This window comes from Arachis hypogaea, chromosome 4 (assembly GCF_003086295.3).
Source record: "Arachis hypogaea cultivar Tifrunner chromosome 4, arahy.Tifrunner.gnm2.J5K5, whole genome shotgun sequence".
Taxonomy (NCBI): domain Eukaryota; kingdom Viridiplantae; phylum Streptophyta; class Magnoliopsida; order Fabales; family Fabaceae; genus Arachis; species Arachis hypogaea.
Window position 1 is genome coordinate 1,241,100 of NC_092039.1, and position 13,142 is coordinate 1,254,241.

Below are 13,142 nucleotides of genomic sequence, written 5' to 3' on the forward strand. Positions count from 1 at the left end.
ATTAAGGTCAAACTCATCAAATGCAACTCTTTGAACTTTTGGAGGTTGTATCTCACTTTTTTCGTGATTCATTAAAGTAGAAGAACTATCTACAGGTGTTGATATTGTAAAAGTTATATGTTCTCCTTCTTGAATATTAGCTTTCTTCTTAAAAAATGCATCAATTCTTTGATTTTTTATGATTATTTTATATAAAAATTTGAATATATATCCTCTAAAATATGTAAAAAAAAGTTAGAATTACAAATATTAAAATTTATAATATTTATTGAATTTTTTTATCAATTTATACAAATACAATAATATCAATACTTATTGAATATTTTAATATTTTTTATCATATAAAAAATTAAATTAAATAATCAGTAAAATATAAAATAATATTAAATTACATAAATAAAAAATACCTAATTTTTTATATTTGAACTCAAAGGTATAGATAATGTTGCTTATTGAATAGAGAGTTGCGAATGCGAATACATTCAGTTCAGTCCAAATCTAACATATTTTGAATATTTAAAACTAAAAATTATTATGCAATAAAAACAAGAGATAAAGATTAAACTTTGGTACTTTAAATCATAGCAAAATATTTAAACCAATTAAACTAATTTTTTTATTTTTTTAAAGAAATATTACTAATTTTTTTATCAAAAGTTTGGGGGTATAGCTTCCCTTGTCTTAACTAAGCTCCGCTCCTCGTAACAAAGTTTTACGATTTAAGATTTAATTTTAAGAATATTTTTTGCTATTATTAGAATGATGATTAATGTTGTTACAAAAATTATGTTTTGACTTTTGACATTCTCAAAGGAACAAGAGATCAAAATGGCAATTAAAAATTCGTAAAAAAAAATATAAATAAATAATAAAAATATTAAATAATATAAATAATAGTATATCAGATATTTATTTTATTAAATGTATAAATGATTATTTTAATATTAAAATTTAAATAAATAATTTAAAAATATAATATATTTTTATTTAATTGATTAAATTATAATCATTCGTAAACACGGGTGAATTGAATTTTTTACTATCACAAAGTGAAAAATATTAAAGATTAAATTAAATAGATTCTGACATGCGATAATAAATTCTATAATCCTGTGCAAGTTGCCCGGGTCCTCACCTAATAAATAAAGGAAAAGTCTAAGGGGCAGCAGTTTTATTGAATTTTGGCCAGCATGTAACTAGCAGAGGAAGGTGAGCCATTGGATGAAATCTCATACTAATCTCACACCATCAAATCATTATTGATGGCTAGTTGATGGCTAACAATCACAAAAATTGCTGGCCCCTAGCATTGCTCATAAATAAATAGATAAAAACAAGAAAACAAAACAACGAACGTGATCTACACCAGTTTAAATGCTCGCTCTTTCTCTCTCTCTCTCTCTCGTTATTGTTCTTCCTTCCATCCCTCCCTCCCTCCCTCTTCCCTCTCCTCTTCCTTCTCAGTCTCTCTCTTTCTGAATCTAATTGAAATTTGTCATCACCGTCAATAGAATCTCGCTGACACTCGTTGAAACCGCTCTTCTAGATCTATTTCAGTCCCCGCATTTATGCCTACCCTTTAAATTCCTCTCTCTCTCTCTCTCTCTCTTATATCCTTTTTTTTTCTTTCTCTGTTTTTAATTTAATTTCCCTCAATTGTCTTATTCTCTTCTTGGTTATGAAGTTACTCGCTCTTTGCTTCATCGCACTCCTTTCTCTGCTCGAATTCTTCCATCGTTCTCCACTTACATGGAATGCCCGTTCGTCTGGTCCTCTTCCTCACGCACCTGTTTCTGGTGCTGAATTGTGTTCAATGCATGCGGTGAATTCTTCTTCTCATTTTAATTTTAATTTAATAATATTATTATTATTTTTTATTATAACTATCATGATTGGAATTTGAATTGAAGCAGGTGCTAGTTGCTAATTTGGTGAAGATTGCAGCTATAAGAAAGGTTTAGAGGGAGGACTTGTTTTCTTCTTCATGGGGAATGGTGATGATGGACGCTGCATTTTCCCCCTCACCAGTTTGCAAATTGGGTATTTTTTTTAAATATATATTTTTAATTCTTGTGTTATGTGGTAAAACAATGGAATATCCAGGGAATACCATTATCCCTTATCGTTATTAGTGACTACTCTCAATTTCGATTCTCAACCATCACATTTGGAATGCATTTGATATTTTTCTTTTCCTTTTTTTTTCGGTGTTGGGAAAGGTTTGTTCTATGTTGGAATTTTCACATGGGAATGGAAGCTGTTGGGAAACTTTTGGTGGATCCACTTGTTTTTTATTTTTTCTTCTCAATATTTGTCTTTGTAGGAGGGGTTGAATTTTGTTTTAAGTACCACGTAAATTGAATACTTATATGTCTGAAAGGAAAAAAAAAAAAAAATTAAGTCTATGAAGAATTACAATGTTGGATTAATAGGTCCCTACTCCCTAAAATGGATAAGTTTAATCCCTCCATCCCATTACTTGGACTGATGAGTCCTGCTTCTGGGACTTACTTGCTTTATAGTTTGGGTTCAATATTGCTGTTTCATAGCCAATCTCTGTTGAAAATTGTTAAGCTTACCTTTGACCTTATTCTCTATAGACAATAAGCTGAAAGTTATGAAATGAAAGACATAACTAGCAAGTTGGAAATTGTGTTGGAGCTTTCTAGTGTCCAAATATGGTGCGGGGGTGTCCTTCATCGTGTTAGGCTTTGCTTAGTTTTGTGTTTTAACTGCTTGCTGATTGACATATTGCTTGCCGCATTTATCAAATTCTGTTAATGATTTAGGACATTAAATTTTCTAAATCTACATTGACAGGGCCTGATTGTGCTATGTTGGTATGATTTGGTATTTGTTGTACTTATCTAATGAATATTTGTGATGTATTTTGCAGCGACTTGCAATCTTATTTTGCAGATCTTAGTATTTTCCTTGCCAATGAAAGTAAAAAAATGTATATTTTGGTGGACAACAGACCATGGTTGAGTGACCTTGGTTTACGGGGTGCGCACATTTGGCAATTGATGGTTACCAAGGTTGTTAAGGACACCATTGGTCGTTGAAATAATTTGTTCTAATTAACTCTCTTGGTTGTTAAATTTTATATCATTTTTATTGATTTGCAGTCAAGGTTATCTCCTTTTGCATACACCAAAGCCCGAAGAGGGAGAAAGGAAGAAAAGGATGTTTATTCACAATCAAGCACAAGTAATTCAAAGAAATTTACGAGATGTTTCTCATTCGTTGAAGCAGTGATGACAAGGAAGAAAGCTTTACTACCTGTGAAAAACCTAAGGGAGACTCTGCAATTTAGCAGTGAACTGCAAAGGACTTTGTATGGTTTTATTATATTTGAAGTTGAATGGGAAAGTGTTCGGGGTATCAACTACCTTAATGAACTTCAGGTACCACATCTGTTCGCCACACTGTCTTACTTTCTTCATTCACAATTTACCTTTATTTGTTATCTTTTATTTGATCTGCAGACTGATACATCACTGGCTATAGAAGCAAAACGCATGAAAAGATGGGAATTTGACAGTATAGCTCAAGCTCGAAGCTGTATGACTACTTGGTTCTCGGGAACACTACCTGAACTTCTGCTTTTGAAAATACACCTGGATTCTGCCTCAGGTAGTAACAAGAATTCTTATCTTTACTACTTTAGGCTTTGTTTGTGTAGAGTGAAATAGAGGAGAGGGAAGAGAAATTTTAAATTTTATTGTGTAATTTACAAAGAAAATTTTCTAATTTCTCTTCCCTCCCCCTCTATTTCCCTCCTACTTTACTCCACACAAACAAAGCCTTAGTGTGAGTGTGCACAACATAAGTAAATTGAGAAGCCTTGATACGTATCGTTGCATTTTAATTTCATGCAAGAGCAGAAACAAGGATATGCATGGGGAGATATGCCCCTATGTCCCTGCTCCCTCTATCTGTCCTCCCCCCTCTCTCTCTCTCTCTCTCTCTCTCTCTCTCTCTCTCTCTCTAACATTAAGTTTGGGTTTCATAGGATTGTTTGGACTGTGCCATGTTTGGAGTGCACTTTTTTTGGCTGGGGGTGGGTTCAAATGGTGGAAATTTTTTGTCACCATTTATCCTGTGTCCTATAGTCATAGTGGGAGTCCCATGGACTAGCCCTTGAACTTTCAGATTGTCCCCCTTTTTTTTATTCCTTTTAAACTGATGCATTTTGTGCCTCAAATTTTGAGACTATATATTGATTGTAGAATTTGCTGAATCTTATTACACAATGACAACTACTAGCTGCATGATTTGTGTAGTTTCTGGAGCAATGTTAATTTTTCAATGATCGTTTTTCCCTCTTATCTGTAATTTCAACAGGGGAGATATTTTACGATGCAAGTGAAGATTTTTCTGGGACAATATCTATTGATGATGATGAGAACATCTGCAACGATGGTTTGTTAACTGTTGAGGATGGTTGGGACACCACTATTGGATTATATTCTGATGATGCTGTAGAAACACCAGGCATGCTACTCACACCTCCTTCTTCTGGACCCAATAAGCGAAGAAAACTAGTGAATTCCCGTTGTGTTTCTGGTTATAACTCAGTGAATTTTTCCCGGAGCTCAAGCTTTGATGCTGTTGAGACTATTGAAACCACGCAGTATAGTGATGTTCTACTATTATTTAGGTTTAATGATCATGACCTTCCATTTAAATTAAGGGAAGTTATAATATCTGACCTGCGATTGCTTACTTTGCTAGAGGCAGGCCTTCCATCTTGGGTCATCTTCCTTCAGTCTTACCCAGTAATATGCAATCTTTATCGTCCATGGATGTGCCCACTTGCCAGACTTTTATATGTTTTAATCTCATTAGTAACTGTTCTCATTGGATTCTATGATTTATACAAAAATGTTCCTGTTCTGAAGGCAACTGCTGCTCGTATATGTGGACCTCTTTTTGATTGGGTTGAAAGTTGGGAAATGGTTTCAAGGGTCCGATATTTAGGGACAATGCTGTTTCTACATAACTTGCAGAAGGCTACTAGGTGGTTTCTTGCCTTTACACATACCACAAGATCCTTTTTTTCTGTTCTTGTTCAACCTCTTGCAGAGGCCCTATTCGAGATATTTGGATTTCTTCTCCCAAGTTTGAAGTTGTTGTTTGAATTAGTAGAAAGCATATTTTCTGTCCTGTGGCTTGGAATTGGGACTTTTTACACTCTAGTGGGAGATATACTGGAGCTATTCTTTGTACCAATATGGCTTCTGGTTACTTTTATTTGGAGAATTGGTAGGTCATCATGTGTATTGGAATTCTGGTACTCTGTTATTTCTTAAACTTATTCTTTTCAACATAAATTGTCATCTGATATATTTTGGGTGTTCATCTCTAATTTACTGCAGGAACATGTGTCATATATCCTGTATTTTTTATTCTCTGGGAAATATTGTATGCACCTGTACGTCTGGTCCTTGCAATATCAAGTGTGCTGACTTTTGTATGTACGTGCATTTTTGATGTACTTGGGGATGCATGGCAGATTATTAGTAGCATTCTTGAGTTAGCATCATCTTCGGAGGCAACTGTTACCACCTATGAGGTTTCCATTTGGCGCTCTCTTTGGAATGACCTTTTTTCCCAGGTTTGAATATGGCACTCCAATAAGTTATGCATTTCTTTTCCCTCTTCTCTTTCTAGAAAGTTATCCTGATCTGTAGATTTTTGTTCTTTTCCTTTTCAGATTTTTCGTGCTCTCAAGAGTATTCTGTATGGATTTGTTGCTTTTTTCACAGCCTGCAACAGGCATCGACTAAGGCATGTGTCTATTTCATTTTTTACATCGAAAGAGAATGCATTCAATGTAGTGATAAATTTTCATATAATTTTTGTTGCATGGCGTTTGACTTTATTCATTATAGCTTCTTTTCCTTTTTGCATTATTTATTCAGTAATATGAAGATTTGTGATCGAAGGGGATTTAATCCTTCAGTTTTGTCTATTCCTTTTATAGAGTATTACCCTTTCTTTAATTTCTCTGATTGCTACTTTTAGTGTAGATGTCATATCTTCTTTGAGAAGTTGTGGCATTTTTTGTTTGATTTGAATGAGGGAAGCCCGTCGTGTCATCCATGTAGCCGACCTCACCTAATGGGATAAGGTTCTGTTGTTGTTGTAGCATGAGGGAAGCCGTGGGGCTTCTCTTGTTGCTTTATACTCATGAGGTTGCTTGTTCAATACTCTATGGATTTCATCTATCTAAGGCTTTGGTTTTTGCTGAGGGAGAAGAAGTTAAGAAACTGAAACGTGCATAGAAAGGGCAAACTATATATAGAAATTTATTTATTTGGAATAAGAAATAAATTGATAGTTATTGGAACAAGTTTCGTGTAGTTTAGTAAAAGAGAGAAAATCAGATGATAGTTTTGTTGAAATATGATGAGAGATATTAATGTTAGTTAGTGGTTAGTAGTTTAGGTAGTGCATTGATGGAGAGTAGTTGAGTAGGTGCTCATGTTAGTCTTCTCTCATGTATCAATACAATCAAGATGCAATCTACACACATCACATAAGAGTAATATATTCTTTCTCTGATTTACGCTATTGTATTTATAGAAAATCATTATTTTAACAAGTTCTTTTCCTTTCATAAATAGAGTGAAGTAATAACCCCATAGCTTCGGGGATAAGGAATCCATGATGCAATAGCGCATCACAATGTTTCATATGAACCATGTTTGTAGTCATTCCATTTTTCCTTGGTCTCCTTCTGCTCCTACTATTAGATTTCCTTAAATCTAATTTATTCTTCTTACATGGGCTTCTACAGGTCTTCTTTCTATAAGACCAAATAGAACCTAAGATAATTAAGGAACTTAATTTAGTTGCAATGTGCACTGTGCAATTTAGAACACACTTTATTGCATGTTGTTTGAGCATATAAAGGTGGTTTCTTCAGCACAACCAGTGATTTGGGATAAGATTATGCATTGATTTCTATTTTCTGCAAAGCAAATGGTCCTTTTAACTAACTTGCCTTAACAAATTTGTTGAGAGACGGGGGCAAAGGGAGATCAAGAAAAGTTATAGAACAAATGATTAGGAATGACCTATATTTGAATGCCAGTGTCTACAACATGGGTTCTTGTATATGCAATGGTTCTTTGAAGCATATAGCTAATATCTTCAAGTGGGAAAAGAACAATTTTTTTTTCTTGGTTGGCTATCAACTTGTCAACAACAGTGTCTCGTCATAAATTGGGCCATCTAGGTAAAGATTTCCATTACCAAGAAAGTTAGGGTAGCACCTGTTTTGGAAATGATGGAAGAACCTTCCCTTAGATGGCTTGATCATGTGATGAAATGAACTGTAGAAACCCTAATAAGAAGAATAGATCTAATAGTATAAGAATATGGTACCAGTAAGAAGTATAAAGGAACAGAGTAGTCTAGAGAGAATTACTGAAACAGGGAGATATAGAGTGATATCATTGTGACATCACCCTATTTCCCAAAATAGTATTATTTATGAAAGAAGTTAAGTAACATGGCAGTATTTCTAGAGGTTGTCACTCTCTTAAGGACTGGTTTAGTCCCAAAGACCAGAATGAGCTTCTCTAATTCTCATTCTTCACCTTGTTCTCCTTTAACAGCAATATATTTTTCACATACCACTACTCTGCTTGCTTGGCAGAGTTAGTTACTAGACCTTTCTCAAAATACCCTTGCACTTTCTATTTTCTCCCCTAAACCATAACATGGATACCTAATACAGAGGACTTGAAATGACTGAGAAAAAATGAATATGTGAGAATAGAATCTTCCTTAGTGTTATTGATAGTAGCGCGTGCACAGAGAGTTGAAATGACCGAGAAAAAATGAATATGTGAGAATAGAAACTTCCTTAGTGTTATTGATAGTAGCGTGCGCACGCGCGCGCACACACACACACACACACGAAACAAAGTGACTATAGTAAAAATAATTCAATGAATGAGAGTGATAATTTCCTATAAAAGCTTAGTTTCTATACAGTTAGTTATTATATATGCCTAGTTTCCTGTCGTCAATATCTCTTTTCAAAAAGAGGATTGAATAAAGTTTAGAGGTTGAGGGCAACCAAGGTAATTAATAAAGAAATGATTAAGAACTAGATTTAAATGGCTTATGATAGGACGCATTAATGTGGTTTGATCTCTATAGTCGATCTCACTAGTGGGAAAATGCTTTTATTGTTGTTGTATTTGTATCAAATGGAAGCTGAGCATAAAATAATTTGTTCAAGGGCACTTCCACGCCAACTAAGAACCCTGAATACAGATCAATAGACAAATAGGAGCAGAAAAACATAAGGATAGATGAGGAATTTATCTGTGGTAACCATAGCATGCAACACATCTGAATAAGCAGCACATCATTGCACACGATCTTTCAGTGCAACTTGATACGTGGATTGTGTATAGATCCACCATAAATAAATTGTACTTATTAGGGGAAGCAAGGATAATATCTTGCCCTCTTAGTGTGAAAGGCTTTGATACTATGCCAGTGATCAATTATGCTAGAAGTTTGGTGAGAAACGTTAGTTTATCTTGCCATTCCATTATTAGCCATTGAACTTCCAAATGAGTGTTGAATCTCTCCCCAATCCCTTCATCAGACTCCCAAACGAGGGTGTGCATAAACATATCCATCCCATTCCACACTTTTCTCTTTCATTCCATTATTAGCCATGTCTCTCCATTCACTTTTATACTCACAATTGTAGCCTAAGAAATGTGGATATGTGAAATTGTCTCGCTTTCTGCAAGTTGTAGAAGTCAAATGGCAGAACTGGAAATTCCTATGGCTTTTTCTTCCTCTTAGATCAATTTTCTCTAAATCTATATAGGCCATAGAGTATGGTTGGCTCTCAAGAGTTGGGATCACTGAAGTTGAAGAACATGGTTGTTCTATACAATCTGAGCAGTGGAATTCCAGGTTGTTGCATGGTTTCCATGTTTTTCTTAAGCATTTTTTATAGTATGCTAGAGTTTATATGTGCATTTGTTTTGGTCAAGTGGATTGAAATTTACTTTTCTTTTTCCCCTCGGGGATGACACCATGTGGTTTGGATCGTAAATTGTGTGAGTAGATGTTGGTTTGGCAGTGATACTAGCGTTCTTGAAAATCACACTTATTACTGTGACATGTCAGTTCTTACTGTCCACCCATCAGGCAAATATTATATGTGCTAACCTTAATTTGGTATAAATGCATGCAGCATCTACAATCATCTACAGGAGTTTATCAAAAGATTATACCGGGGATGCCAAAGATCACAGCAATCTGATTTGAGAGGCAGTAGTACAAATTCAATGACACTTCTATTTGTGAGAACTCTCAAGTTCAAATTTTGATATCTGCTCATTATGCCATTCAATTTTCTGAACTCTATTTGAATATAATTCTTTTTTTTTTCTCCACATTATTCCAAGTTGTTGAGCTTTAAGGTACTGAAAAAATGGAGAAAAAAGCTTGATAGTTAACTCCGTGACTTTAAGTTGGATTATTTACAGTTGCATAGAATAAATCAATAAGATGTTGCATCTTGGTGAATGAGTTCAACTCAAGTTTGTTGCCTCATATTTACTTGCGTTACTTTATTCTAAGAAATTAAAGTAACTTCTTTATTTTACCTTCCAAAATGAAATGTGTGCCGCTTTTATTGCAAATAAGTCGATAGCATTGTTTGGTTTTGGTACTTCCATGTTGTGTTGATGTGGGATTTAGTTATCAAGTTCATGGTACTTCTTTATCTTTAAGCTTATTTATTGAATTCAACTTTCAGGAAGAAGAAAAGAAGTTGGTTTGAGTAGATAACGCCTTTTTCAAAGACTACTATAAATTGCAAAACAAGTTTCATACAGTCCTCACATATCGACCTCCAGTACTGGAACACCAGAATGCCGCATTCTGTATCATTGCATTTTCAGTGAACTTGCCACGAGTATAGGAATTTAGATATTCTTTTTGTTTGTAACAAATTTTGTTTTCACCTTTTCTCCTTTTGATCCGTATTTCTTTTTGTAACACTATGTTCAGGTATATAGTATGTATATATGTGTATAGAAATCTTGTAAATTGAGTTGAAATCCGTAATTTCGATATTTGTAAATTCACTAATTCAGAGATGAATATTATTTTATTATTTTGTCAATAATAGTTCGAGAAATGTTAGGGAGTTAAACACTTTTAGTGGAAAAAAAATGAATTGTTTAGTATTAGTTCAAGTGTAAAGAAAAAAAACATTGGTTATCTAAAAGTGTGTTTGATTTTTGTTATTATTTTTTGTTTTTAGATTTGTGAAGAGAAAAGAAAAAATAATAGGTAAAAACAGAAATAGAATTTTGTTACTTTTAATTAACGGTTTTTTTTCATAAAATTTAAAAATAAAAATGTAAATTAGATGCACGTATATACTTTTCCAATTTTTTTTTGTTCGAAAAAGTTGTGTAACAGTGTACCATATAGTTCAAAATTTGACATCTTTTTATATGTTGGTGGAGAATGACCCATTTAATTATGTGCACTTCATTTTTTTATGGGATTTCACTAAGAAACTAAGATATTTTATTCACAAAATAATCTATTAAAATAAAATTTTGAGAAGTACTAGGTAAACAATGACCATCTTGAACAACATGAACAACCACTAATCAAATAAAAATATACTACACCTTCAAATTAACTATCTAAATTTTAATATTAAAATAACCATTTGTACATCTAGTGAAATGAACATCCGATATATCTATTGTTTATATTGTTTAATATTTGTATTGTCTATCTATACTTTTCCAAAAAAAATTTAGTAGTTTGATCATTCAAGTTATTCAAGTGTCAAGATTTTAGATGTTTAATTACTGTTCATGTCTTGTAGCGTTTATGAGATTAATTAATATTAGTATATTATGTGCAAAATTGTTCGAATCACCAATTGGCCATAACTTCTAATCTATAACCCTATTATATCTCTTATCTAGAACTTTTTAGAGACAAAGATGAAGACGAATAAGCATTATTGAAACACGCATGTGTACACGCTGCTGTAATAAAAGTGATTTTTGTTGAGTTTGGACTTGTTTGGTTGGACTTGAATTACAAAAATACTTGGATGTGTAGTTTGGCTGCTATGAAATATAATTAGTGTCTACACAAAAGAATAGACAAATGGAAGACAATAAGGTAACAAATCTAATCCAAAATAACCAACTACATTACTAACTAGAAAGCATAGATTATTAGTCAACACGAAGAACGATACTTCTGCTTTGTCCTAGTTTTGCTTCCACTCTTTACTCACATCCATCAAAATTCATTCACTAAAAGTAGAATCCAAAAGAACATCCACACTCTTCCTTCTTCCTCAACTTTGAATTTTGAGATTTTTTTTTTCTTTTTCGACACAAGAATTCGAATTGGTTCAGCATGCCAAGCAAGCTAAGGAAGGCCATTGGAGCAGTGAAAGACCAAACTAGCATTAGCCTAGCAAAGGTAACCAATGCAGCGAATCTAGAAGTGATGATTCTTAAGGCCACAACCCATGATAAAAATCAAATAGAAGAGCGTTACATCAACGAAATTGTGCAAATAGTCTCATCCAACAAACTCTATGCAGCGGCATGCGCCCAAGCAATATCCAAACGGATTGGGAAGACTCGCAATTGGGTTGTTGCCCTCAAATCTCTTATGATTGTGCTTAGAATCTTCCAAGATGGTGATGTCTATTTTCCAAAGGAAGTATTCCTTGCAATGAAACAAGGTGCAAGGATTCTCAACCTTTCTAATTTTAGGGATGACTCCGGTTCTAGTCCTTGGGATTACACTGCATTTGTAAGAACATTTGCTCTCTACCTCGACGAGCGCTTGTATTGCTTCCTAACCGGAAAGCTTCAGAGGAGATTCGCGTATCATCATGATAAGAACCACATAAAGAATGATAATATGAAAGATATGAAACCCAGCATTGTTTTGGATAGAGTTGTAAACTGGCAAAAGTTGTTGGACAGAGCCATTGGTACTAGGCCTACCGGTTCGGCTAAGGGGAACCGTGTGGTTCAAGTTTCGCTTTACGCTGTCTTATTGGAAAGTTTTGATCTTTATAGAGATATAAGTGATGGGATTGGTGTAGTTTTGGATAGCTTTTTCCATTTGCCATATGCATATGCAGCATGTGTGGCTGCTTACAAGGCTTGTGACAAATCATGCAAGCAATTTGAGGAGTTATCTGCTTTTTATGGTTTCTGTAAGGGCATTGGGATTGGGAGATCCTATGAGTACCCAACTGTGCAGAAAGTTTCTAGAGTGCTTATGGAGACATTGCAGGAGTTCCTTGAAGACCAAGCTTCATTTTCCACGAATGATGGATCCAAACCCAATAGGAATCTTCTTCATGCAGGGTCAAGTTCATCACAGGATGAGAAAGACACTTGCTCTAATAATGATGGGTCAGAGGATGAGAAACAATCACAAGAAGTTGTTGTTGATGATGAATCCAAGGAGGGTTGGGAGTTGGTCTTGGCAGAGTCAACAATTGCACCTGAAAAAGCATCACCTAAATTGGCAAATGATTTTAACTCATTTGTCAATTTTTTGGACCAACCTTTGGTACCTCCAATCCAATATAATCCATTTCTTGATCCTCCTATCCAACAAAGTCATGATGATTTTCAAGGTTCTAATTCCATGACAAATTTGGATGTATTTTTTGGTGTGATAAATACAAATGAGAAATCAGAGGCAAACTTTGATGCTCAACATCAAGATTTTCAAAATAGAAATTCCAGTGAAACAATTATTGCACCAACATTCAATGTATTAAGTTTTCAATCTACTCTGAATATGATTCCTATGGTATTTGAAGCAGAGAGTATTCATAATTCAGTTGTGGCACCAACTTTTAGAGCAACAAATAGTAATGAGGAAACATTGGTAACACCAAATGAAGATGATCCTTTTGAGACATGGTCCACCACAAACAATATGGTAAAAACATCTGAATTGTCAAATCAAGAGCAAACTTTGTTTCAACAGCAACAACTATGGTTGGAGCATCAAAGCAGAATTATGGCAAAGTATATGACATAGAGGTTTCAAAATACTAAAAAAAAAAAAATTGCAATTTT

General features: G+C 34.0%; 2 protein-coding genes across 2 annotated transcripts; both read left to right on the forward strand.

Annotated features, from left to right (window-relative positions):
- Window positions 1-1,346: 1,346 nt before the first annotated feature.
- On the forward strand, window positions 1,347-10,204 carry LOC112795610 (uncharacterized). Its single transcript, XM_025837628.3, has 10 exons — window positions 1,347-1,822; window positions 1,914-2,040; window positions 2,897-3,038; window positions 3,129-3,407; window positions 3,489-3,636; window positions 4,348-5,268; window positions 5,382-5,620; window positions 5,720-5,793; window positions 9,239-9,347; window positions 9,806-10,204. The coding sequence occupies exons 2-10, from the start codon at window positions 1,985-1,987 to the stop codon at window positions 9,827-9,829; spliced, it is 1,992 nt and encodes a 663-aa protein (XP_025693413.1). The 5' UTR covers window positions 1,347-1,822; window positions 1,914-1,984; the 3' UTR covers window positions 9,830-10,204.
- A 1,241-nt stretch (window positions 10,205-11,445) lies between these two features.
- Window positions 11,446-13,104, forward strand: LOC112798314 (clathrin coat assembly protein AP180-like). The gene has a single exon (XM_025841582.1). It carries the CDS (start codon window positions 11,446-11,448, stop codon window positions 13,102-13,104), a length of 1,659 nt encoding a protein of 552 aa, XP_025697367.1.
- Window positions 13,105-13,142: the final 38 nt, after the last annotated feature.

What these genes read in the sequence shown, in the direction of transcription:
- LOC112795610 (XM_025837628.3), top strand. Translation starts at nt 1,985, where the DNA reads ATGGGGAATGGTGATGATGGACGCTGCATTTTCCCCCTCACCAGTTTG. An exon ending in ACACCTGGATTCTGCCTCAG is followed by an intron (nt 3,637 to 4,347) that starts GTAGTAACAAGA and finishes TAATTTCAACAG; the next exon opens with GGGAGATATTTTACGATGCA. An exon ending in TGCAACAGGCATCGACTAAG is followed by an intron (nt 5,794 to 9,238) that starts GCATGTGTCTAT and finishes AAATGCATGCAG; the next exon opens with CATCTACAATCATCTACAGG.
- LOC112798314 (XM_025841582.1), top strand. Translation starts at nt 11,446, where the DNA reads ATGCCAAGCAAGCTAAGGAAGGCCATTGGAGCAGTGAAAGACCAAACT.